The sequence below is a fragment of the Malania oleifera genome, chromosome 11, assembly GCF_029873635.1.
Source record: "Malania oleifera isolate guangnan ecotype guangnan chromosome 11, ASM2987363v1, whole genome shotgun sequence".
Classification (NCBI taxonomy): Eukaryota; Viridiplantae; Streptophyta; class Magnoliopsida; order Santalales; family Ximeniaceae; genus Malania; species Malania oleifera.
Window position 1 is genome coordinate 35,051,644 of NC_080427.1, and position 25,645 is coordinate 35,077,288.

At 34.5% G+C, this 25,645-nt stretch overlaps 1 protein-coding gene and 1 long non-coding RNA gene across 2 annotated transcripts; one reads left to right on the forward strand and one right to left on the reverse strand.

Moving 5' to 3' along the window:
- Window positions 1-3,646: 3,646 nt before the first annotated feature.
- On the reverse strand, window positions 3,647-24,956 carry LOC131167305 (uncharacterized). The gene is made up of 2 exons (XR_009140090.1): window positions 24,370-24,956; window positions 3,647-4,057 (listed from the first exon to the last, which is right to left on the reverse strand). It is a non-coding gene; the product is annotated as an uncharacterized LOC131167305 (long non-coding RNA).
- On the forward strand, window positions 18,073-19,566 carry LOC131167302 (glutathione S-transferase U8-like). Its single transcript, XM_058126057.1, has 2 exons — window positions 18,073-18,560; window positions 19,051-19,566. Exons 1-2 carry the CDS (start codon window positions 18,225-18,227, stop codon window positions 19,384-19,386), a joined length of 672 nt encoding a protein of 223 aa, XP_057982040.1. The 5' UTR covers window positions 18,073-18,224; the 3' UTR covers window positions 19,387-19,566.
- Window positions 24,957-25,645: the final 689 nt, after the last annotated feature.

Below are 25,645 nucleotides of genomic sequence, written 5' to 3' on the forward strand. Positions count from 1 at the left end.
GCCAAAATCGAATTTTGTCCAGCTTTCTTGACAATGCGCCAGAAGCCACACAATAAAGTGCCTGTTTGGGATAACTTTAAATCAAAAATGATTTCATAGCACAAAATTAGTTTTAGGTTAGCGTTTGACAATTTGGTTGGTCAAGCACATTTTTAAGGAGTTGAAAATTGAGTTGAACCTAAATCACTTTTGGAGGAAGCTCATTGAAGCTTTTACCCAAGCAGATTTTTAGATCAAGTATCGCTTCACAACCAATTTAGTGCATCTTACATTAAACACTTTCCTTCAAAAGCTACCTATATGGCTCAAAATTGTGAGCATCAGCATGCATCTAAAGTACTTAGGACCAAGCATTACAAGCCCATCCCCAACTTTGAAGCCTTGGAAAACCAACCAACAAACCAGTCACATATTTCATGGCAGGTAGAGTTGGCTTGGATACTGGGTACACAAGGAAATGTAACATTAGTGCATAAGACATAACAGTAATCTGCATGCAGCTAAGGAACAGGCCAAATCTGGTAAACTAAATGACTCAAAGTTTAGCAGGCTTATAGAACAAGGACAACAAAGCAAGTCCAAGTTCCTGAAGTGGGTTTCATAGGAGATGCAAACCAATGAAAATACATAACAAAGATCCAAATCATCTGAAATATTCATAGAAGAAAGGAAGAAGGAAGGAACTCAGAAAAAATATATAACTCTCAATAAAAGAAACAAATAATCTAGTGCAGATATAAATAGCACACTACACAAAACATATAACAAACTGGATGGCTACACAGCACGAAAAATTATCAAATCAGCCACCTATAAATTATATGAATAATTCCTATTGGAAGAGTGTGTGGAGAAAATTAATACAGAAACTCTTTTCAAAGCTTAAAATACTTTAAAGCCTATCAAGTATGTGCAATTCCCATATTCTAATTGAAAATATCTGTGATTGATGTGCAAGAGTTTTACAAGTGAAGGTTAATCTTTCATCAGAAAAGAAGAATTGTAGGTTGTAGAAGGGCAGCAACTCCCACATGGCCATGGAAAGTAATGTACAATTAAAGAAGAAAGAGAGAGAGAGGGAGGAGGAGGAGGAGGGTGAGGAGAAGGAGATGACAAGACTTTTTTCATTTTTCAGTAGCTATTAACTATATAACTACTTCATAAGATGGCGATATAAAAATAAAACAAAAATTATCTGTCAATTCAAATTTTTGCTCAGCATACAGTATTCTGATAGGGTGGTCTATTGACTCAGCTGAAGTTTGAAAAAATAATCACTTTCATGTTATCCAGATCATTTTATCTAACTGTATTACCAGAAAGTAATTCCACTGTAATTTTTTTCCATCAAATTTTGTGGAACACGAGGTCTATTATAATTCTTTTATTCATGCAATAACCTTTGTGAGGCAGAGTTTCGTACAAGTATTATTACCAAGAAGTGACTTTTATTTACAAATTACTTCAGTTGGTTAATAGGTGATACTTTTTAAACAAATTCAGAGTTTCTTGTACAAGTAAATCAGCGCAAAAAGATTAACAACAAGAATACAACAATTTACATGAATCCTATTCGGCCAATTTACACAATTGTGGGAAATTTCCTCCCACAATTGAGGATTATTAAATCCTTATTCCCCATCTCATTTCAAGTGTTAGGTTTATCCCTACCGTTTCTACTGCCACTAACAATAACTAGCTCACTCCTCACTGGTGTACTAGCCTCTCCCTTTTCTTATCTTCTACATAGTACTTATTGTGAATAACATTCCTTAAATTATCTTTTAACTTCATATTGCTCATCCACCTCAGCAATTTTATTTCGGAAACTTTTACATTTTGGATATGTTGTTTCTTAGTTGCCAACATTTTGATCCTCATAGCATAGTTGGTCTTATAGCCGTCTTACAAAACCTTTCGCTTAATTTTGAGGGTAGAAACCACACAACACAACCAAAACACTTATCCATTCTACCCACCATGTTTTAACACTATATAATTATATATAACATCTTCTTTGATTCTTCCTTCAACTTGCACAATAGATCCAAGGAATCTAAATCTAGTAGTGCTATTTTCTTGACCATAAGTTTAATCTTTTTCTCCAATATTAAATATTCTGTCTTATTTTTATTTATCCTAAAAACTCTAGATTCTAAAGCTTCTCTCCATTATGATTGTGTTGTTTCAGAACAATCAATTGACTTCCATTTACTGATCATAAGTAAAATTTTGGACTGCAAGTTCCTATATTTCAATCTTCTTCGTGTAATTAGGATTATGTGTTGTATAGGTTCCATGTGGGTTTCAGCCTGGTATTGTTTGCTGCATAGTTTTACTTCTTTCCAACAATCTGTCAGCTGTATCACTCGGTTTGCCTTTTACAGAATTGGCTTTTGATGCTCTGGAGTCTGGGCTTACATCTGTTGGGATTTGTGATGTGTCTTTTGTTGAAACTTACATCTAAGCCAAATGGAAAACAAATTAATACTTTTTTAAAAAAATTAAATTACATAATTTAAGATGTAGTTTTATAAGCTGAGGATTTTAACAAACAATTTAAATTATTGGAAGTATATCCCAAATTATCCGGGATTGCCATGGCATGGTAAAAGCGGACTTTTCAAGTTATTTTGACAATGATACGAATAATAGTGTAAAATTAAAAGCAATCAGGGAAGGAATTCGTTTGTGCAAAAGTTTGCATTATTTTAATGTGATTATTGAAAGTGACTCGCGAATTGTAGTTGATTGATTTTGGAAAGGCAGATGTACCTTGTGGTATCTTTGAGAATTTTGGGAGGAGCTCGTGGTGGAGTTAGAAGGAGTGAACATCATGGTGATGCATCAATATAGGGAAGGCAATAGTGCGGCTGATTTTCTTACTAAAGAAGGAGAAATGAGAAATGATGTAATTTACGAAAAATAACACCTTTTATCACGTTATCTGAAAGGTATTCTTCGGATGGATATGTGTGGTCTCGTTTCCGTTCGTCGTTAGTTCATTTTTAGAGTTTCGCTTGGTGTTGATTTTGGTTGTGTATATGTTTTATCTTTCTTGTTAGTTATGTTTTAGTTTTGTTATCCTAATTTGGTTGGTTTCTTGGTGTTTGTTTTTTTGGGAGGGTTTTTCTGTACTCCATTTTGTTTTATCTTGTAACCACGGTATTCTTCCGCCAAAAGTGAGGGTATATTAATAAATAAATGAAGGTGCCGCCCTCCTTTAATAAAAAAAAAAAAAAAATCCCAACTTATTAAATAATACAAGAGGGTAATTTAAGGTGAAAATCTAGTCCAACTAAGAACTTACCTAAGAGCAAAAAGAAGAATATAAGGAAGATAACAACTGAGTTGGAGTTTCAAAAAAATGAAATAGTAACAAAACATGAACAGCCATGGCATTTGTGCATAGAAAAAGAGTAAAAAAGACTGAAAAATAGCCAAAATAACAACCAAATATCATTGGGACTATTTCATATACCAGTGTATCTAAGAATATAAGCTGAAATCCCCAACTAAGAACTTACTAAAAGCAAGAAGAAGAAGAACGATTGCATGCTTTGTGAGTATTTGCATTTAAAATGTAAAGAAAAACAAATTAAGAACACAACCAACAATCTAAAATATATAGAGACAGAATACTCAGTTTTGAGGCATTTAAACAAACTGTTTTGATTCATTCCTTCTAAGTCAAACCAAAAACAGAAAAATATTTTTCTTACAAAATAAATTACACGATTTAAGACTTACATTTATGATTCAGGCATTTTGACGAACAGTTTTGAGGCATTTCCACATACATTTTGTGTCTGTAAACCTTGGACTTTAAAGGGATATCTTTCAGGCGGCAGCGGCCAGTGGGGTGAAGGGGACGAGAAAAACCAAGACACCCAGGCCCAGTTCGGGGATGAGAGAGAAAAAGAGCAGTCGACGGCGGCGGAGGTTCTGGTAGCCGATAGATAAGAGGGAGAGATGTTGAGTCTCATAGTTGAGATATTCATCCATGGGTGTAGGGTGTCTCGTATCTTTCCAGATTGAAATCTCTTGGACACCATTCCTAGGAAGGAGGCTCACATTTCGAATGAAATCAAATTTTAGAAATCAAATTTTGAATTTTAATATTTAATTTGTGAAACTAAGATCGAAATTATATTTAGGCTAGAACACGATTTCTACAAGCTGCAAAATTATGATTCTTGTTCAAATGAACTAGAATCCTCACTTATTTCATGAAATCAAATTCATTTCCATCTTGAGCATATAGAAAAATGTAGCTTAAGTTCAAACTAATGATATTGATTCAAGAAATATTAATATATAAAGACACAAGGCTACTACTGGTGTGGGGGGCACGGGTTAATCACGTTCGGACAAATCGTAAACGGATAGAAGTTAAATGAGTTTAGATTCGAGTTGAGCAGGTCACGGATCATTCGTCGGATTTCGACTTATATTTGTCACCCGATGTGATCTACATCAAATATCTTGTTGGATGCTTCTTAGAATACCGTCTTTGGTAAAGTTAAATATAAATAGTCTTTAGATATTTATAACTACATATTGAATTTTTAAAAAACTTATACATCCAATATGCATAATGTATTGAATAGGTATATAGAGATTTATATCTAAATATTATTTAAATTTTAAATAGATAACTAAATAATATAGAGATTCATAATATCTTTTAAAGTATATATGTTAAAATTTTAATTTGCATCTTGTTTTTATGAAATATACATACACGCAAATATATAGAGAGAGAGTAGCATGTAGCAAAGGCCTTTCACTTCTAGTGTATTAATTTTCTTAGAAATTACTCATATACAGGTTTTAATATTTGTATCTCTGATTTGTGCTTAAAAGTGTCAGAACTTATACTAATTTATTTATTACATTAAACTGTATGCTTATAATTTGGAAAAAACTTATCAGTGTGATGATGACAAAACATCGAAAGAAGCATATGATTCTAGAGATACTTGAAAATGAGTTTGAAGATGAAGGTTTCTTTGGAGGACAGTCAATAGGTAAGAAGAGTTCGTTAGTATTGTTAAGGAGTATCTTTCTCCTAGGGACTAGCTACTTCCTCACATAAAAGCTCGCTTCGAGGGTGCCCATGCTTTTAAATAAATATTATTACTAATATACCAACATGATAGTGTATCACACTTTTTATTATGAGTTGCTTCAAATAATTTAGTTAACCTTGCATGTGGTAAAATTCATATGAAGAAAGTCGTGATGAGGTGTGACAATTGGTTTAGCTAAATATTTCTACTAAATAAATGATTCATGAACTATACATGTTGCTTGCTTATGGCATATTATGTATTTTAAATTATCTTATGATTTTGTATAAATGTATTTTGAGTTTATGTAAGAAATATTCCACTTGCTTTTTCTCTTGAATTCAAGTATCTCTACTGTCCCCCAAAAGTCATTTGGAGAAGTACGTGTCAGACATATATGTTTGTTTCGAATAATTCGATGTAATTTTGACCAAATCTTTTATGTAAGATTTAGTAGATTTTTGTCAAATCAGGAAACTTCCAATGCGCATGCAATGATAGGTAAAAACAAGAAAGACTTGCATAAAATATTAAATAGTTTGTTTACCCATTAAAGTGGTAAATAATTAGGATTGACAAATAGGTCATTAATAATTATTCGTCGAGTGATCCTTGCAACGGAAGGATTAGGTCGCAATGATTTGTGAAATATAGGCGAATTGTTGTTTAAGGTTTTTTTTTGAATAATTTGATTTAAAAATGTTTTGGGAGGTAATGAATAGGGTAAGATGATGATTAGTGCAACACTGCTATACTTAAATATGTTGAAATACTTAAAAATAATATAAAATTATAATTAAATATTCAAAAGTGCTCGGCACTAAATTTTTTTTTTTTTATTCATTTTTTGTTATTGAGTGTAATCTGTTAAACCCCCAAAAATTGTAATCTCCTTGTGCTTGAAATGAATTTTAGACCACATAAATTGTAATGTTTCCTTGTGCTTAACATGAATTTTAGACCACATAATTGTAATCTACATTTTCTCGTATTTTGTAGTCGAAGCGCAAATTTTTCTCCAAGCTAATTTCCTTGAAAATTTGAAATAATGGACAAATTGTGCCTCAAATGGTGGATCGTTCAAACTAAGATAGCTACCCTACTAATTACATTTAAAATATAAAAAAACAAATGCACCAAATTGAAAGGCCCCCCCTCCCCCCCACCCTAAAAAAAAAGCCCCAAATTCATTGTACCTTCGCACATTGAGAAATTTTAAAAGAAAAAATTTCAACTTTGCAAAAAAGAATTTATTCTTTAATCTCATCGAGTTGTGCAAGAAAATTTTATATGTAAATTGTCATCCTTAGTGCACATGGGACCCCACAGACATACAAATTTTCTATTCTCAATCCCTAACTTTGTTCTATCTTCAAATATTACTAAATAAAGTATTTTTAGACTTTGAATTTATGTAACTTTAAATGGATATTAATATAGAAATATATTTTTATATTATGTCTCGTTTAAATATACACACATTTTACTGTAAAATTCAAAATCCATCCTTTGAATGCAAAGCATAAAAGAACTAAAATGCTCAATGCAAGAAATTATAAAAGGCTAGCCCTTCTATGCACCTATGCCTACATTTAATGTTCACATGCTTGTCATGTATGAGTGTATGGATCTAGGATTTTTTTTTTTTTTAATATAAAACATTTACCTCCTTTGAGATTTGACAAAAAACTAAAGATCTTTTCTTAGGTTTCAAAAATTCACAAATTTTCTTAAGAAAATCTACCCAGGTTTTCCTTTGAAATAAACAAGATGGGGCTCAAATTAAACTAACCTAGGTTATGTTTAGGGTTAGATTTAGTTGATTGAACTCAAACAAATTAGACCTGAGGTATTTGAGATTTTGATTTGGCCCACGTTAGCCCCAACTTGAACTTGATCAATTGGGCCAAGGTCGATTAGGCTCTGGCTATCATTGAATTGGGCCCTATCTGGTTGGATCATAGGACAATTGGTTCTATTTTTTTTAAAAAAACGGGCTTTAGGCAATTGGGCCGAGCTCAATAAGCTTAATCTAGAAAAATGGCTGGAGTTCAATTGAGCCTATGGGCGCGAATTAAATGGGCTGAACTACCTCATCCCTAGTTGGGTTCTAGGACAAATTGAATGGGATTGTGGGCTCTGTGCAAGGTCAATGGTCAACGGACCCAGGTCCAAATTGGACATGGGTCTTGGGTCCTCGGATCAAAGGTTAATGGATCTGGGTTTTCAGGTATTGATGGGGATCAACATGCTTTGATTCTCTCCTTTACTGATATGGTGACACGTGAACGACCTCCCTATGTCCACTATTACTCATAGTTGTTTTGTAGGTTCATACGGAATTACTTGAAGATCATCTACCTGTCGATGGAAGACTTTTGAAGACTTTATTATTTGTGGATGCATTCTTAAAGATAATATTCTACGTTGGACTTTATATTTTTCATTGACATTTAATTTGGACTTGGACATTTTATGGACTCATGGATTGAAGATTTGAAGACTTAGCTATTTAGTCTTGAAGTCTATTAGGTGCAAGAGGACATAAGTGAAGATGTTGAAGAAGGATCAAGCCCAAGACACATGTGGGCCCCACATAGCCATTTGGGTCCCACACAATTTTTATGCTCCATAGGCCAAACAATTTTGACCTCCCTTTTGGAACATGTTTGAGTCCCCAATTTGAATTGTAATAACTTAAGACAATTAAGTATAAGTGTGTCTCTAGTAAGTTGGAAAGTACTAATTGTGTTAGGATTTAGTGAGCATGCTTGTATGAGAGCTGTGAGAGTGTTTAAGGTTTTGTCTCCCATGCTAGTCTTTATTCTCTTCATTGTAAGAACTCTAAGGCAACCTATGTTTTGAATATTAAAGAAAAACTCCATTGTTGAAGCTTGAAGCTTTGTCCAATCTTGTGATTGCGTAGCATGAGGCAACATCGTTCTTGCTGGAGATTAAGTGGTGAGAGACTACTCTATCCAACCCCACCATCACCCCTTCCCACCTTCTCTCTCTCTCACCCACATGACCTCCCCTCTAAACACCCACACGACCTCCCCCTTGTACACCCACACGGCCTCCTCTCCCTACACCCCCACAACAACTTTCATCTTGGTGTTTCAAAGCTTATTCAAAGGACTTCCGACGTGGTCTAAACTTGTGTTGAACAATGTCAAATCATCTAACAATTCTCTTAGGTAAATTCATCACTGGTCTAGAATCCTTGCTTTTTTTTTTTTTTCAGAACTATTGCTTAAAGCATAGAATTCCGTATTAAAGGAGCCTACTTGAATTCTTAGATTTCAATATTTTCACTTGCTAATGTCAATCGTAAGAACATTGCATTGTTAACATAGAACTTGCATTCTTGAATTTTGAAAATAACATCTTTCTGTGTAAAAACTTGATTCTTTGATCAAGGAATACTTGAGACTTAATTTCTAGATAAAATCATAGAACTTTTCAAAAATCTTATAACATGTGAATCGTAGCATAATTTATGATGTTTATGTCTGGTTGATTGAATTCTTAAATTAAAGTGTTTAGGTGTATGTTCTTGCTTGAGGGTTGGCCGTAGGACTAGGCTGACTAAACCCGTCCTCATCATCTTGGTATTAGAGCCTAGATCGGATTAGGCGAACCCTCAAAGTCCTATTTCCTTTGGCCAAAATGGCCTCCCTTAAATCCCCCTCAAAATCGTAACTCCTTTGCCCTAAAAAATCCCCTTGGCCATGAGCCCTTTCCTTTGTGTTTATTTTGTTTTGATGGCGACCCAAGCTAGGAATCTTTATTGTGGTCGTAGGAATGACATGGAACCTGACACACTCTTAGATGTCTTGCAAGACCAAATCCATGACTTGACCCAAGACTTGACCAATGCGTTTGCAAGAGTTGAGAGGTTGGAAGCTAGTTTTAGCTCCTATCCCACTACAAGAAAATCTAGGACAGACCCTTGAGGTTGAAAATGAGCTTGCTTCTCATCACTCTAGTGAGCAAAACCACACTCCAAAAGAGAGGACACCATCTCAAGAACGACCTCCCATTCCTCCCCCACAAAGACCAAATGCTCCTAGAAGGTTCCAATGTCATGACCATTATGTTCCAAACTGGAATGATGAGGATTATGATGAAGAGGATTTTCAACCAAGGAGACCATATTGTAGGGAAAATCATGATTTGAATGTGGATGTGATGAAAAGAGTGAAAATTGAAGCCCCTACATATGATGGTCAAATGGACCCAAAAATTTTTCAAGATTGGTTGGCTAAAATGGATTCATATTTTAAATTGGTATAAAATGAATGATCTACATCGTATGAGATTTGCAAAAATGAGGTTAATTGAGCAAGAAAAGCTTCATTGGGTGAATGTTGAAAGACAAGAAGCTCGCCTTGGTCATAGGCCTATAGAGCATTGGGACTTGATGAAAGAAAAGTATGTCCCAATCTCTTATCGGGAATGCCTCATGGACCAACTCTTTTGCCTTAGGCAAGGAAGTTAGAGTGTGATTGAATACATGAGCAAATTTGATGAACTTTCCATTAGGTATGGTGTGGAAGAAAGTAATAGCCAACAAATTTCTCATTTTAGAATTGTCTTGAAACCCGAGTTGAGAAAAAAGTTGCTTCCCCATCATATTGATTCACTTGAACATGCATTTAATATGGCACATAACTATGAGCAAATGAGTAAAGCTCAACTGAGAAGAAAATTTGGGAACACTTCTAATGATACTTACTAAAGAAAGACCACACCATATGAAAGGACTAGACCCGCCAACACTGTCAAGTGACTTCTAGAGGTAGCAATCCCACTGTCCAACAACCATTGGACAAGGGAAAGGCACCTATGAGTGGATCCTCAAAACAAAATTCTAGGAATAACGTGTGCTATAAATGTCACAAAAGATGTCACTTTGCTGAACAATGCCCAACTAAAAATTTGGCAATTGAAAGAGAGGTTATTGAGGAAGAGTTGGGAGAAAAACAATCTTATATCCCCGACGAAGTAGCAAGTGAGAATGAGTTGTCAATTGAGGAAAATGAAACTGCTAATTTGAATGTCATAAGATGCATCATGGTAACCCCTCGAAAACAAGAGGATTGGCACTGCACTTTTATTTTCCATACTTACATTAAGTGTGGGAGTAAAAGTTGCAAAATGGTCATTGACGGAGGGAGTTGCATGAATGTAGTTTCAAAATCAGCCTCGGAAAAATCGAATTTGAAAGGTGAACCTCATCCCCATCCTTACAAAGTTGTTTGGGTAAATGCAACGACAATGCCCATGAGTCATAGATGCTTAGTTCCCATCAAAAGTGCGGACTATGAAGATGAAATTTGGTGTGATGTCCTTCCTATGGATGTTGAACATATTCTTTTAGGAAGACCTTGACTTTATGACCTTGATGTTTCACATACTGGTTGTGCCATCACCTATACCTTTAGATGTAATGGGAAAAAGATTGTCTTGAGTCTCTGTGAGCCTAAAATTGATAAAAATGACAAGCAAGGCAAGAAAAAGAAAGATTTGAAAGGAAAAGAAAAGGTTGGAAATTAATTGAACATTTTAATTAAAAAGCAATTTGAACAAGAAAGTAAAGAAACACAAGTTGTCTATGTTATGGTGACTAAAGAGAGTGACTCCTCCATTCCTAAACATGAGACACCACTTGAGGTGTCACCCATATTTTTTCAGTTTGAGTATTATATTTCTAAACCTCCAAATGAATTGTCTCCTCTGAGAGACATTCAATATGCCATATACGTTGTTCTAGGATCATCTTTGCCATATTTGCCTCAGTATAAGATGAATCCTAAAGAACATGATGAATTGAAAAGACAAGTTGATGAGTTGAGAGGTAAGAGTTTTATTCAAGAGAGTATGAGTCCCTGTGCATGTCCCGCCCTTCTCACTCCTAAGAAAGATGGAATGTGGAGAATGTGTATTAATAGTAGAGCAATTAATAAGATCATTGTCAAGTATAGGTTTCCCATACCTAGGCTTGATGACATGTTTGATCAAATGGTTGGTTTCAAAATATTTTCAAAGATTGATCTTAAAAGTGGAAATCACCAAATAAGAATAAGACCTGGAGATGAATGGAAGACTACATTTAAAACCAAAGATGACTTGTATGAGTGATTGGCGATGTCATTTGGTCTCACTAATGCACCTAGCACATTCATGAGAGTAATGACCCAAATCTTGAGACCTTTCATTGGGCACTTCCTTCTTGTCTATTTTGATGATATTCTGATTTATAACTAAACAAGGAAGGAGCATCTAGTTCATTTGAGAAGAGTGTTTAAAGTCCTAAGAGAGTAAAAACTTTATACAAACTTGAAAAAGTGTACTTTCATGACCACACAACTAATCCTTTTAAGATTTTTTGTAACTGAAAGTGGAGTTTCTATTGACCCTAAAAAGGTCAAGGTCATTCAAAATTGGCCTACTTCTAGGAACGTTCATGAAGCAAGAAACTTCCATGGGTTAGCTACATTTTACCGAAAGTTTATTAAGAATTTTAGTACCATCATGACACCCATCACAAATTGTCTTAAGAAAGGTGAATTCATATGTCCTAAAGCTGCTACCAAAGCTTTCTTAGACATCAAAGACATGATGACAAAAGCACATGTGCTACACCTTCCTGATTTTTAGAAATTGTTTGAAGATGCGTGTGATGCTTTTGGTGTAGGCATAGGAGAAGTGCTTAGTCAAGAGAGCCATTATGTTGCCTTCTTTAGTGAGAAATTGAAAGATACAAAACAACTTTACGCCACATATGACAAAGAATTTTATGTTGTGGTTCAATCTTTGAGGCACTAGAGACATTACTTGCTCCCATAGGAGTTTGTACTCTTTTCTAACCACCAGGCCCTTAGATAGTTGAGCGCCCAAAAGAAATTGAATCATAGGCATGTAAAGTGGGTTGAATACATTCAGCAGTATACTTTTGTGCTCAAACACCGAGCCGGTGTTGAGAACAAAGCTGCTGATGCCTTGAGCCGAGCTATGGCCACTTACAGACCTTAGAGGTGAGAGTCATAGGCTTTGAAAGCATTAAAAGACAATATTCCCAATGTCCTTATTTTTGTGATATCTTTCCTGACTTGTTACAGGGACTTCCTAGATCCCATCTTGATTTTGTGATCAATGGTTGATTTCTATTTAAAGGGACTAGGTTGTGCATACCCTCTATATCTCTACGTGACCAGTTAATATGGGAATTGCATGCAGGTGGTGTTGCAAGTCACTTTGGTAGATATTAGACCATTGCCATAGTAAAGGATAGATTCTTCTAGCCTAGTTTGAAAAGAGATGTTGCTAGAATTATGTCTCATTGTGGTACATGCCAAACTACAAAGGGTAGGATAGATTGTATACTCCTTTACTTGTGCCTCATACCCCTTGGCAAGACATTAGTATGGACTTTGTTTTAGGACTCCTTATGACTTCTAGAGGAAATGATTCTGTGTTTGTTGTTGTGGATAGATTTTCTAAAATATCACATTTTATTCCATGCAATAAGACACATGATGCATATAAAATTGCCTCTATTTTTTTTCAGGGAAGTTGTAAGGCTACATGGTCTTCCCAAGGTCATTATTTCTGACAGGGATGTGAAATTTGTGAGTTATTTTTGGAAGACCTTGTGGGCCATGTTAGGCACCAAGCTCCATTTTTCTAGTACCTACCACCCCCAAACTGATGAGCAAACTAAGGTGGTTAATAGGAGCTTGGGTGATCTATTGAGATGTCTAGTGGGTGAAAACATAGGTTCGTGGGATTTCTGTCATCCTATAGCTAAATTTGCATTTAATAGTTCAGTGAATAGAACCACAAGATTGAGTCTTTTTCAGGTTGTCACTGGTTACCAACGTAGGAAGCCAATAAATCTCATCCTATTACCTCCACATGCTAGAGTGAGTGAGCAAACTGATGCGTTTGCAAAGCACATACATGATTTACACTCTAAAATAAGAATGAAAATTAACTTGAATAATGAGCATTATAAATCCGTCGTTGATGTATATCATTGGTTGCAAGAATTTTCAGAAGGCGTTATGGTTATGGTCCAAATTCATCCCGAATGGATTCCATTAGGAAAGGTAAGAAAGTTGCATGCCAAAAAGATGAGACCTTTCAAAGCTTTAAGGAAAATTAGTTCTAATGCTTCTATGCTTGATATTCCTATTAATATTGGTATAAACAATGTGTTTAATGTTGAAGATCTAACCCCCCCCCCCCTTTTCTTGAAATATCATCTTTTGTGGAGCCTTCCAATTCTAACCTTGTAGGTGATCCTATTCCATTCCCCACTCCTCATGAGCATGAAAACCTAAAGTTGCCTTTGCCTCTACCTTTGCCCATACCAAAGAAGCTTGATGAGATTGAAGAGATCTCGGATGAGAAGGCTACATTCACACGAGCAGGATCATACCAAAATTTGTTGGTCAAGTGGAAAAGCAAGCCACTTTTTGAGAGGAGTTGGATACTTAAAGAGGACCTCTTTCGTTTCAACTTGGAATTGTATTCAAAGTACATCACTTCTCATTCTTCGGAGAAAAATTCTTTTGGGGCCGTGAGAGATGATGGGGATTAACATGCTTTGAATATCTCCTTTGCAGATATAGTGACACGTGGACGACCTCCTGATGTCCACTATTACTCATAATTGTTTTGTTGGTACACATAGAATTACTTGAAGATCATCTACCTTTTAATAGAAGACTTTTGAAGACTTTATTATTTGTGGATGCATTCTTGAAGATAATATTCTATGTTGGACTTTATATTTTGCATGGACATTTAATTTGGACTTGGACATTTTATGGACTCATGGATTGAAGATTTGAAGATGGACTCATGGATTGAAGATTTGAAGACTTAACTATTTAGTCTTGAAGTTTTTTAGGTGCATGAAGACCCAAGTGAAGATGTTGAGGCAAGATCAAGCCCAAGACACATGTGGGTCCCACACGGCCATGTGGACCTCACACAATTTTTATGCTCCATAGGCCACACAGTTTGGCCTCCCTTTTGGCACATGTTTGAGTCTCCAATTTGAATTGTAATAGTTTAAGATAACTAAGCATAAGTGTGTGTCTAGTAAGTTGGAAAGTATTAATTGTGTTAGGATTTAGTGTGTCACGACCTGCTTATTTTTCATATATTTTTTTTATATATAATAATAAAGTCAACATCATACATTCCAGTTCCGCAGGTCACAATCCACGTAGACCCGTGGGTACCAGGGATACAACAAAACACAACGGAAGCCTAAGTAGCTAAAAATATACAATCATATACATTTCAATACCAGATATTACAATATTCCAGAGTTACTACAATCACTGTATCTCAGTATATACATCCCAAAAATTATATCTAGAGATATTTCCCCCAAAATCTAACTATCCCTACAAAAACTGACCCATCACAGAGGGCAGATAAACAACACTAATTCTGCGGGGCTTTTCCCGCTCTCCTATTAGGGGCTCCTGAAAAGTTTATAAAATTTAGGGGTGAGACACATCTCAGTAAGGGAAATAAACTAATACCAGTGAGTGGTAATATGAGTATTTCGTTTTATACATATACCATACATAACATATTCAGTACTGTTTATCAAATCTAGAAAACATATATTTATATCAACACATGGCAGAACATACTGCATTTTCATAAACATATCTCATCTCATACAATAATAATAACATAAAAACATTCCTGGTAGGTTAGCTGACTGTTGTCATGTATTAGCCCCACATGACTGGATTGTGTGGCCCGAAGGTGGGACCTAACAATGGTTGGCCGATCACTGTCAAGTCAAACATACAGTTTGTAAGTCCGATGGGCCTGTCTGACCTGGTCTGTACACCAGGGGCGATCACACACATTTCTTAAAAGTCACATCGACCATCCAATCTCACACCACTCCGTATAGCGGTGTTAACACAAATATCATGATCACAAAGACCATGGACACATAGCAACGGTACCGTGCAAGTGCTAGCCTAAACCAAGCCAACGAGATTCTAATATCATATAACATATACTAAAATTGTGATACATAGATATCCCATATTATTTATTTTCACATCAATCATATCATTTTGCACATATACGTGTATCATGAAAATCATTGGCCCGTATGCCGGTATTACACATTTTATCATAGCTCGGCTCGTACGCCGACAAATCATAGCACAGCTCGTACGCTGGCGAATCACATCCACATAGCACGACCCGTACGCCGGAAAAACATATAAAAATCTTGGCCCATATGCCGGTTTTTCATCATAAAAATCCATATCATAAACACATTTCCAGAAACAGTATCTCATAACATTCTATACTCATGCCACATTAACAGATTTTCATATATTCAACATAAGATCATTTTCACAGTATTTTCCAAATATAAATCATATATCTATATATATATATGTATTTATTTTTCCTGAATCCAGATGTTATATATATAAATACATGCATTTTCTCAAAACAAAACTAGTTTTGTTTATCCCTTTATTTGATTCCTGAAAAACCCCTAAGAAAATCTTCCTCGCACCTGTAAGGTTCCCGACTCAACACCCTGAAAATGAAAACTCCCAGTATTAAAGTTCAGTATTTTCATACGTATAACATTTTTTATAACTACCACAAAGTCAAATTCGGCTTAAAAAGTCTTACTTCAACTTAGCGATGATTTCCAACTAACTTTCACCAACGATCCGCTCCGACAGATTTGTAGAGAACTTCGTTAGGAGGGTCGTGGTGGCTACGGTTTGTCGATCTGGCATAAATTTGGCTCGGAATCGAAGAGAGAGAGAGAGAGAGAGGGAAAATAGAAGGGGAGAGAGAGAGAGAGAGAAGAGGTAGCTTTGTTTATAAGTTAAAAATCCGGATTTTTACACATATATATATATATATAACTGAATTCGTCGACGAATCCTTCATTAATTTCGTCGACGAAATTCATTCCTTGTCGACGAAATTCAGGCGGTTCAAAAACCTTTCTCGGTATTTCTTCATCAATAAATCCCCTGTATTCGTCGACAAAGCCCTGATGTCCTCCCCTGTTTCCGGTTTCCATTTCCCTTCCTCTATATCATTTAAATTCGGGTTGTTACATAGTGAGAGTGTTTAATGTTTTGTCTCCCATGCTAGTCTTTATATTCTCTCCATTGTAAGAACTCTAAGGTAGCCTATGTTTTGAATAATAAAGAAAAACTCCATTGTTGAAGCTTGCAGCATTGTCCAATCTTATGATTGCGTAGCGTGAAGCTACACCGTTCTCGCCGGAGATCAAGTGGTGAAAGACCACTCTATCCAACACCACCATCACCCCTTGCCCTCTTTCTCACCCACATGGCCTCCCCTCTAAACACCCACATGACCTCCCCTTTGTACACCCACACAACCTCCTCTCCCTACACCTCCATAGCTACTTTCATCTTGGTGTTTCAAAGCTTGTTTGAAAGACTTTCAGCGTGGTCTAAACTCGTGTTGAACAATGTCAAATCATCCAACAATTCTCTTAGGAAAATTTGTTACTTGTCTTGAATCCTTGCTTTATTTTGTGAACCATTGCTTGAAGCATAGAATCTCATATTAGAGGAACCTACTTGAATCCTTAGATTTCAATAATTTTTCTTGCTAATATCAATCGTAAGAATATTGCATTGTAAACGTAGAACTTGCATTCTTGAATTTTGAAAATAACATCTTTCCGCGTAAAAACTTGATTCCTTGATAAAAGAACACTTGGGACTTAATTTCTAAATAAAATCATACATTTTTTCAAAAATCTTACAACATGTGAATCGTAACATAATATATGATGTCTATGTTTGGCTGATTAAATTCTTAAATTAAAGTGTTTACGTATATGTGCTTGTTTGAGGGTTGACTGTAGGACTAGGCTGACCAAACCCGTCCTTCATCAAGTATTTGGGTCAACGGATCGGATCCAGTTCAATGGGTCAGGTCCAGATTAATAGGTCAAATTTGAGTTAATGGGTTAAACTTTAAAATTAGTCTAAATTCTAAAACACTTATTTGAATTTAAATATGAACTACAAAAATTGAAAATTCAACGAGGATTTGCCAAGTTAAACCCTACTGACATTTGTTTTTGAGTTCTTTACTCAACAATTCTCTCTTCTTCTATCCTGAGCTTTCTGAACTCCCTCCTATCAATCTTTCACTTTTTGTAGTTCAAGCCTGCAGATGCTTCAATTATGAATCTTCACTTTGCAATTTCTCCGAACTTCTTGAATTCCTTCAGTAATTTCTCCGAACTTCTTGAATTCCTTCAGTTGCAACTAGCTTTCAAAGTCTTCAATCTTACTTGATTTCTCCATCAACTCAATCTTATAGCAAATCCAAACTACCTTAAACTCTCGATCTCCTAATTCTTACTCTCAATTATTTGTATCACTGTCTGTCCCTTTCATTTCCAGAAAGCTTCTATTTATAAGTTTGGGGATCCAATCAGTTTAATACTGATATAGTCAATCAGCACCAAATTTAATTAATCAATATTTATTTCAATTTTCACACATTTTTCAAATGTCTAATTGCTGAATCCTTCTTTTACAGGTTTGAATTTCGAAGCTAAAAATGCTGACCCACTTCTTTTATTTTATTTTTTTTTCCTTTTCTATTTTTTTTTCATTTTTATTTCCAGTGTAGAGTTTATTTTTCCCTGCATTCTTCATTTTATGAAATAAAAATTTACCTAGTTCTGTTATGTTAGCCCCCGACAAAATGGGGTGTCTACAATTATTTCTTGTCAAAGCTAACGTGAAGTTGTGGGTTGTTGTATTTTCATATATAAAATTAAGCAAAAATTAAAATTAAAATTCATTATCCCCGCCATAACGTGCCCGCCAAGTCCTACAAGAGGAAAGGTGCTTGAACCGCCTGGGGATGTTGACTATTCCTTTAATTAAACACATTTAAGATCCAAAAAGTCTTAATAACCAACAATATCTTATTCCCTAAACATTAAATTACTGAATACAATATAAAAATGCCAATAAACAATTGGTTGGTTGCTTGGCTGCCAAGAAAATTTCACCCTTAGCTCCCCTATATAAGGAGCCTCCAGAGAATTCAAAGTGGCAAAGAAAAAAGAAAATGGCAGATCGAATTAAGATGGGAGAAGAAGTGAAGGTGCTGGGAGTGTGGGGTAGCCCATTCAGCAAGAGGGTGGAGATTGCCCTTAAACTCAAGGGCATACCCTACGACTCCATAGAAGAAGAAGACGTATATGGCAAGAAAAGCGAGTTGCTGCTGAAGTCCAACCCGGTTCACAAGAAGATTCCGGTTTTCTTCCATGCCGGAAAATCCATCGCCGAGTCACTTGTGATTCTTGAGTACGTGGATGAGACATGGAAGTCCAATCCCATCTTGCCTCAAGATCCATATCAGAGAGCCATGGCTCGTTTCTGGGCTAAGTTCATTGATGAAAAGGTATGTATGCGTGTCTTTGTAAGAAGCCTCTTAGGGTACTATCCCTAAAAAGGCTTATATTTTCCTCTTATTTTGGTTGCAATAAGACAATTTTGACCATTAAATCATCATTTAGACTCAACCCTTGTGAAAGTTTTTTTTAGTTATGTAAAATAATGAGCTCCATTAATGGTTAAAGTAAATAATATCTGACTAGTACTGAGTCAAGATCTTTACTTTGCATATCAGTATTATAGTAGTAAAGTCATGTTCACTCCTTATATTTTAAAAGAATCTATTATTATTTAAAAGAAAAGAAAACAATATATGAGAATTCAAAGTTATTTGAAATTTGGAGACACAGAGAGAGAGAGAATAGTATGTATCAAAAGTCTTTCACTTCTCTGTATTGATTGTCTTAGAAATTACTACGTGCAAGTTGTAGTACCTGTATCTCTTATTTATATTTAAAAATGTCAAGACTCATACTAATTTATTTATTGTACTGCAGTGCATGCTTGCAATTTGGAAAACTTATCAAGGTGATGGCAAAGCATTGGAAGAAGCACATGGTTATCTAGAAATACTTGAAAATGAGCTCAAAGATAAGAGATTTTTTGGAGGAGAGTCAATTGGATTCGTGGATATCGCTGCCATCTTCATAGGATATTGGATGGGAGCAATTGAAGAAACGCACACAGTAAAATTGTTGACAAATGAAAAGCATCCCAACTTGTGCAAATGGTCTGAAGAGTTTGTCGGTGTTGTCAAGGAGTATCTACCTCCTAGGGATAAACTAGTTACTTTCTTCAAAACTCTCTTCAAGACTACCCATGGTTCTAAATAAATACCAATGGCTATTACACCGATATAATTAGATATCCCGTTTTCTATTATTACTTATTTTGTGTAATTTTACTATATATGTCCTACAATAAATATGCAGCAAGTCTTGAGGTGTTATATTGAGTTTAGCTTATATTTCTACTTGTTAAATGAATCATATGCTTATAACATATTATGTTTTTCTATTTGTTTTATGTTTTTTATATAAATGTGTTCTGAGTATACATAATTAAGGAGTACTTCACTTTTTTTTTTTCTTAATTTCTATGCACATGTTTATCCTTGTTGCGAAATTATGCCCTAAGATTGTATGCGTACACACACAAAAAATACAAAAAATTAGAGAAAATTAAAAGGGAGAAGAAGAACACGATTTGTGTGGTTCGGCAATGTGCCTATATCTACAGAGTCCTTGCCCAATTTTCACTATTAAAATAGAAAATTGTCTTAAGGTTTCAACCCTCAACTACAGTGTGCATGTATAGCCCCATATAAATATTTCGAAATACTCTAAAATTTATAACAACTTTCAAGTGTATATCCTTTAAATATGAGCCACAACTCAATAATTGCAATTGATAATGGAAGTATGTGTTAGGGAAAATTTGTCTTTGAACAATTTGATGAAAGTTTGGCTCAACACCTCTCTCTAACCAAATCTCTCTCTCTCTCTCTAATTACAAAACCCATTAGTCCCCTGCTCACTATTCATGGCATTTCCAATGTCACATATTCAACTCCATTATCAATTGCAAATGGAATAGGGATTTGGGTTTCTTACATCCCTTTTTTTATTCTAATTTTTAAAAATTAAAAAAAATGCATAGTAATAGAAAAAATAATAGTTATTTTTTCTATAAAATAGAAGCTAAATAAAATATTTTAAAATTGTGGAGCATGCACAATATTTTTATATATTTTATTTGGCTAGGTTAAAATATAAAAATTTGAAAAAATAAAATAAAAATAACAATGAAATAAGATTTTGAAAGTGTACATAGTTATATTTTTATATTAATTCATTATAAATGTAGTAAGTTAAGTTTGATTCTTAGAACATTTATTCTTATCACAAGATGACTGTAATTATCGTAATATAGGGACTTAGATAATTTATTAGAAAAATATTAGCATTGCAAAATAAATGAAAACATAAGGATATATGTTTATACATCATTAAAAAATAGAAATAAGCATGACAAAATTTGAGAATAATCGTTTTTTCTATCATTAATGTAAAGCAAGTTAAAATCGAATTTTGTCCTGCTTTCTTGGCAATGTTAAAAAATGCCTATTTGGAATAGCTTTAAATCAAAAATGATTTCATAGCACAAAATTAGTTTTAGGTTAGCGTTTGACAACTTAGTTGGTCAAGCACATTTTTAAGGAGTTGAAAATTGAGTTGAACCTAAATCACTTTTGGAAGAAGCGTATTGAAGCTTCTACCCAAGCTGATTTTTAGATCAAGTATCACTTCCCAACTAATTTAGTGTATCTTACATTAAACACTTTCCTTCAAAAGCTACCTATACGACTCAAAATTGTGAGCATCAGCATGCATCTAAAGTCCTTAGGACCAAGGATTACAGGCCCATCCCCAGCTTTAAAGCCTTGGAAAACCAACCAGCAAACCAGTCACATATTTCATGGCAGGTAGAGTTCGCTTGGGTACACAAGGAAATGCAACATAAGTGCATGAGACATAACAGTAATCTGCATGCAGCTAAGGAGCAAGCCTAATCTTGTAAACTGAATGGCTCAAAGTTTAGTAGGCTTATAGAAAAAAGGACAACAAGGCAAGTCTAAGTTCCTGAAGTGGGTTTCCCAGGAGATCCAAACCAATGAAATACATAACAAAGATCCAAATGATCTGAAATATTCAAAGAAGAAGAAGAAGAAGAAGGAAGGAACTCAGAAAAAATATATTACTCTCAACAAAAGAAACAAATAATCTAGTGCAGATATAAATAGCACACTACGCAAAACATATAACAAACTGGATGGCTACACAACACGAAAAAATTATCAAATCAGCCACCTATAAATTATTTGAATAATTCCTATTGGACTAGCCGTGTGGAGAAAATTAATACAGAAACCCTTTTCAAAGCTTTAAATACTTTAAAGCCTATCAAGTATGTGCAATTCCCATATTCTAATTGAAAATATCTGTGATTGATGTGCAAGAGTTTTACAGGTGAAGGTTAATCTTTCATCAGAAAAGAAGAATTGCAGGTAGTAGATGGGCAGCAACTCTATCCATATGGCCATGGAAAGTAATGTACAATTAAAGAAGAGAGAGAGAGAGAGAGAGCAGGAGGAGGAGGATGAGGAGAAGGAGATGACAGGACTTTTTTCATTTTTCAGTAGCTATTAACTATATAACTACTTCAGAAGATGGCGATACAAAAATAAAACAAGAGTTGTCTGTCAGTTCAAATTTTTGCTCAGCATACAGTACTCTGCTAGGGTGGTCAGTTGACTCAGCTGAAGTTTGAAAAAATAATCACTTTCATGTTATCCAGATCATTATATCTAACTGTATCCCAGAAAGTAATTCCACATGTAATTTTTTTCCAGCAAATTTTGTGGAACACGAGGTCTATTATAATTCTTTTATTCATACAATAACCTTTGTGAGGGAGAGTTTCTTACAAGTATTATTACCAAGAAGTGACTTTTATTTACAAATTACTTCAGTTAGTTCATAGGTGATACTTTTTAAACAAATTCAGAGTTTCTTGTACAAGTAAATCAACGCATAAAGATTAACAACAAGAATACAACAATTTAAATGAATCCTATTCCACCAATTTACACAATTGTGGGAAACTTCCTCCCACAATTGAGGATTATTAAATCCTTATTCCCCATCTCATTCCAAGTTTTAGGTTTACCCCTACCCTTTCTACTGCCACTAACAATAACTAGCTCACTCCTCACTGGTGTACTAGCCTCTCCCTTTTCTTATCTTCTACATAGTACTTATTGTGAATAACATTCCTTAAATTATCTTTTAACTTCATATTGCTCATCCACCTCAGCAATTTTATTTCGGAAACTTTTACATTTTGGATATGTTGTTTCTTAGTAGCCAACATTTTGATCCTCATAGCATAGTTGGTCTTATAGCCGTCTTACAAAACCTTTCGCTTAATTTTGAGGGTAGAAACCATACAACACAACCAAAACACTTATCCATTCTACCCACCATGTTTTAACACTATATAATTATATATAACATCTTCTTTGATTCTTCCTTCAACTTGCACAATAGATCCAAGGAATCTAAATCTAGTATTGCTATTTTCTTGACCATAAGTTTAATCTTTTTCTCCAATATTAAATATTCTGTCTTATTTTTATTTATCCTAAAAACTCTAGATTCTAAAGCTTCTCTCCATTATGATTGTGTTGTTTCAGAACAATCAATTGACTTCCATTTACTGATCATAAGTAAAATTTTGGACTGCAAGTTCCTATATTTCAATCTTCTTCGTGTAATTAGGATTATGTGTTGTATAGGTTCCATGTGGGTTTCAGCCTGGTATTGTTTGCTGCATAGTTTTACTTCTTTCCAACAATCTGTCAGCTGTATCACTCGGTTTGCCTTTTACAGAATTGGCTTTTGATGCTCTGGAGTCTGGGCTTACATCTGTTGGGATTTGTGATGTGTCTTTTGTTGAACCTTACATCTAAGCCAAATGGAAAACAAATTAATACTTTTTTAAAAAAATTAAATTACATAATTTAAGATGTAGTTTTATAAGCTGAGGATTTTAACAAACAATTTAAATTATTGGAAGTATATCCCAACTTATCTGGGATTGCCATGGCATGGTAAAAGCGGGCTTTTCAAGTTATTTTAACAATTGTACGAATAATAGTACATAATTAAAAGCAATCAAGGAAGGATTTCGTTTGTACAAAAGTTTGCATTATTTTAATATGATTATTGAAAGTGATTCGCGAATTGTAGTTGATTGACTTCGGAAAGGTAGATGTACCTTATGGTATCTTTGGGAATTTTGGGAGGAGCTCGTGGTGGAGTTAGAAGAAGTGAACATCATGGTGATGCATCAATATAAGGAAGGCAATAGTGCGGTTGATTTTCTTGCTAAAGAAGGAGAAATGAGAAACAATGTATTTTACGAAAAACAACACCTTCTATCACGTTATCTGAAAGGTATTTTTCGGATGGATATGTGAAGTCTCGTTTCCGTTCGTCGTTAGTTCATTTCTAGAGTTTCGCTTGGTGTTGATTTTGGTTGTGTTTATGTTTTATCTTCTTTGTTAGTTATGTTTTAGTTTTGTTGTCCTAATTTGGTTGGTTTGTTGGTGTTTGTTTTTTTGGGAGGGTTTTTTTGTACTCTCTCTTTTGTTTTATCTTGTAACCACGGTATTCCTCCGCCAAAAGTGAGGATATATTAATAAATAAATGGAGGTGCCGCCCTACTTTACTAAAAAAAAAAAAAAATCCCAACTTATCCTATAATACAAGAGGGTAATTTAAGGTGAAAATCTAGTCCAACTAAGAACTTACCTAAGAGCAAAAAGAAGAATACAAGGAAGATAACAACTGAGTTGGAGTTTCAAAAAAATGAAATAGTAACAAAACATGAACAGCCATGGCATTTGTGCATAGAGAAAGAGTAAAAAAGACTGAAAAATAGCCAAAATAACAACCAAATATCATTGGGACTATTTCATATACCAGTGTATCTAAGAATATAAGCTGAAATCCCCAACTAAGAACTTACTAAAAGCAAGAAGAAGAAGAACGATTGCATGCTTTGTGAGTATTTGCATTTAAAATGTAAAGAAAAACAAATTAAGAACACAACCAACAATCTAAAATATATATAGAGAGAACACTCAGTTTTGAGGCATTTAAACAAACTATTTTGATTCATTCCTTCTAAGTCAAACCAAAAACAGAAAAAATATTTTTCTAACAAAATAAATTACACGATTTAAGACTTACATGTATAATTCAGGCATTTTATCGAACAGTTTTGAGGCATTTCCACATACATTTTGTGTCTGTAAACCTTGGACTTTAAAGGGATATCTTTCAGGCGGCAGCGGCCAGTGGGGCGAAGGGGACGAGAAAAACCAAGACACCCAGGCCCAGTTCGGGGATGAGAGAGAAAAAGAGCAGTCGACGGCGCCGGAGGTTCTGGTAGCCGATAGATAAGAGGGAGAGATGTTGAGTCTCATAGTTGAGATATTCATCCATGGGTGTAGGGTGTCTTGTATCTTTCCAGATTGAAATCTCTTGGACACCATTCCTAGGAAGGAGGCTCACATTTCGAATGAAATCAAATTTTAGAAGTCAAATTTTAAATTTTAATATTTAATTTGTGAAACTAAGATCGAAATTATATTTAGGCTAGAACACGATTTCTACAAGCTGCAAAATTGTGATTCTTGTTCAAATGAACTAGAATCCTCCCTTTTTTCATGAAATCAAATTCATTTCCATCTTGAGCATATAGAAAAATGGATCAGTTTATTATGTAGCTTAAGTTCAAACTAATGATATTGATTCAAGAAATATTAATATATAAAGACACAAGGCCACTACTGGTGTGGGTGGCATGGGCTAATCACGTTCGGACGAATTGTAAACGGATAGAGGTTAAATGGGTTTAGATTCGAGTTGAGCAGGTCATGGGTCTTTCGTTAGATTTCGACCTAAATTTGCCACCCCGATGTGATCTACATCAGATATCTTGTTGGATGCTTCTTAGAATACCGTCTTTGGTAAAGTTAAATATAAATATTCTTTAGATATTTATAACTACATATTGAATTTTTAAAAAACTTATACATCTAATATGCATAATGTATTGAATAGGTATATAGAGATTTATATCTAAATATTAATTAAATTTTAAATAAATAACTAAATAATATAGAGATTCATAATATCTTTTAAAGTATATATGTTAAAATTTTAATTTGCATCTTGTTTTTATGAAATATACATACACGCAAATATATAGAGAGGGTAGCATGTAGCAAAAGCCTTTCACTTCTAGTGTATTAATTTTCTTAGAAATTACTCATATACAGGTTTTAATATTTGTATCTCTAATTTGTATTTAAAAGTGTTAGAACTTATACTAATTTATTTATTACAATAAACTATATGCTTATAATTTGAAAAAACTTATCAGTGTGATGACAAAACATCGGAAGAAGCATATGATTATCTAGAGATACTTGAAAATGAGTTCGAAGATGAAAGTTTCTTT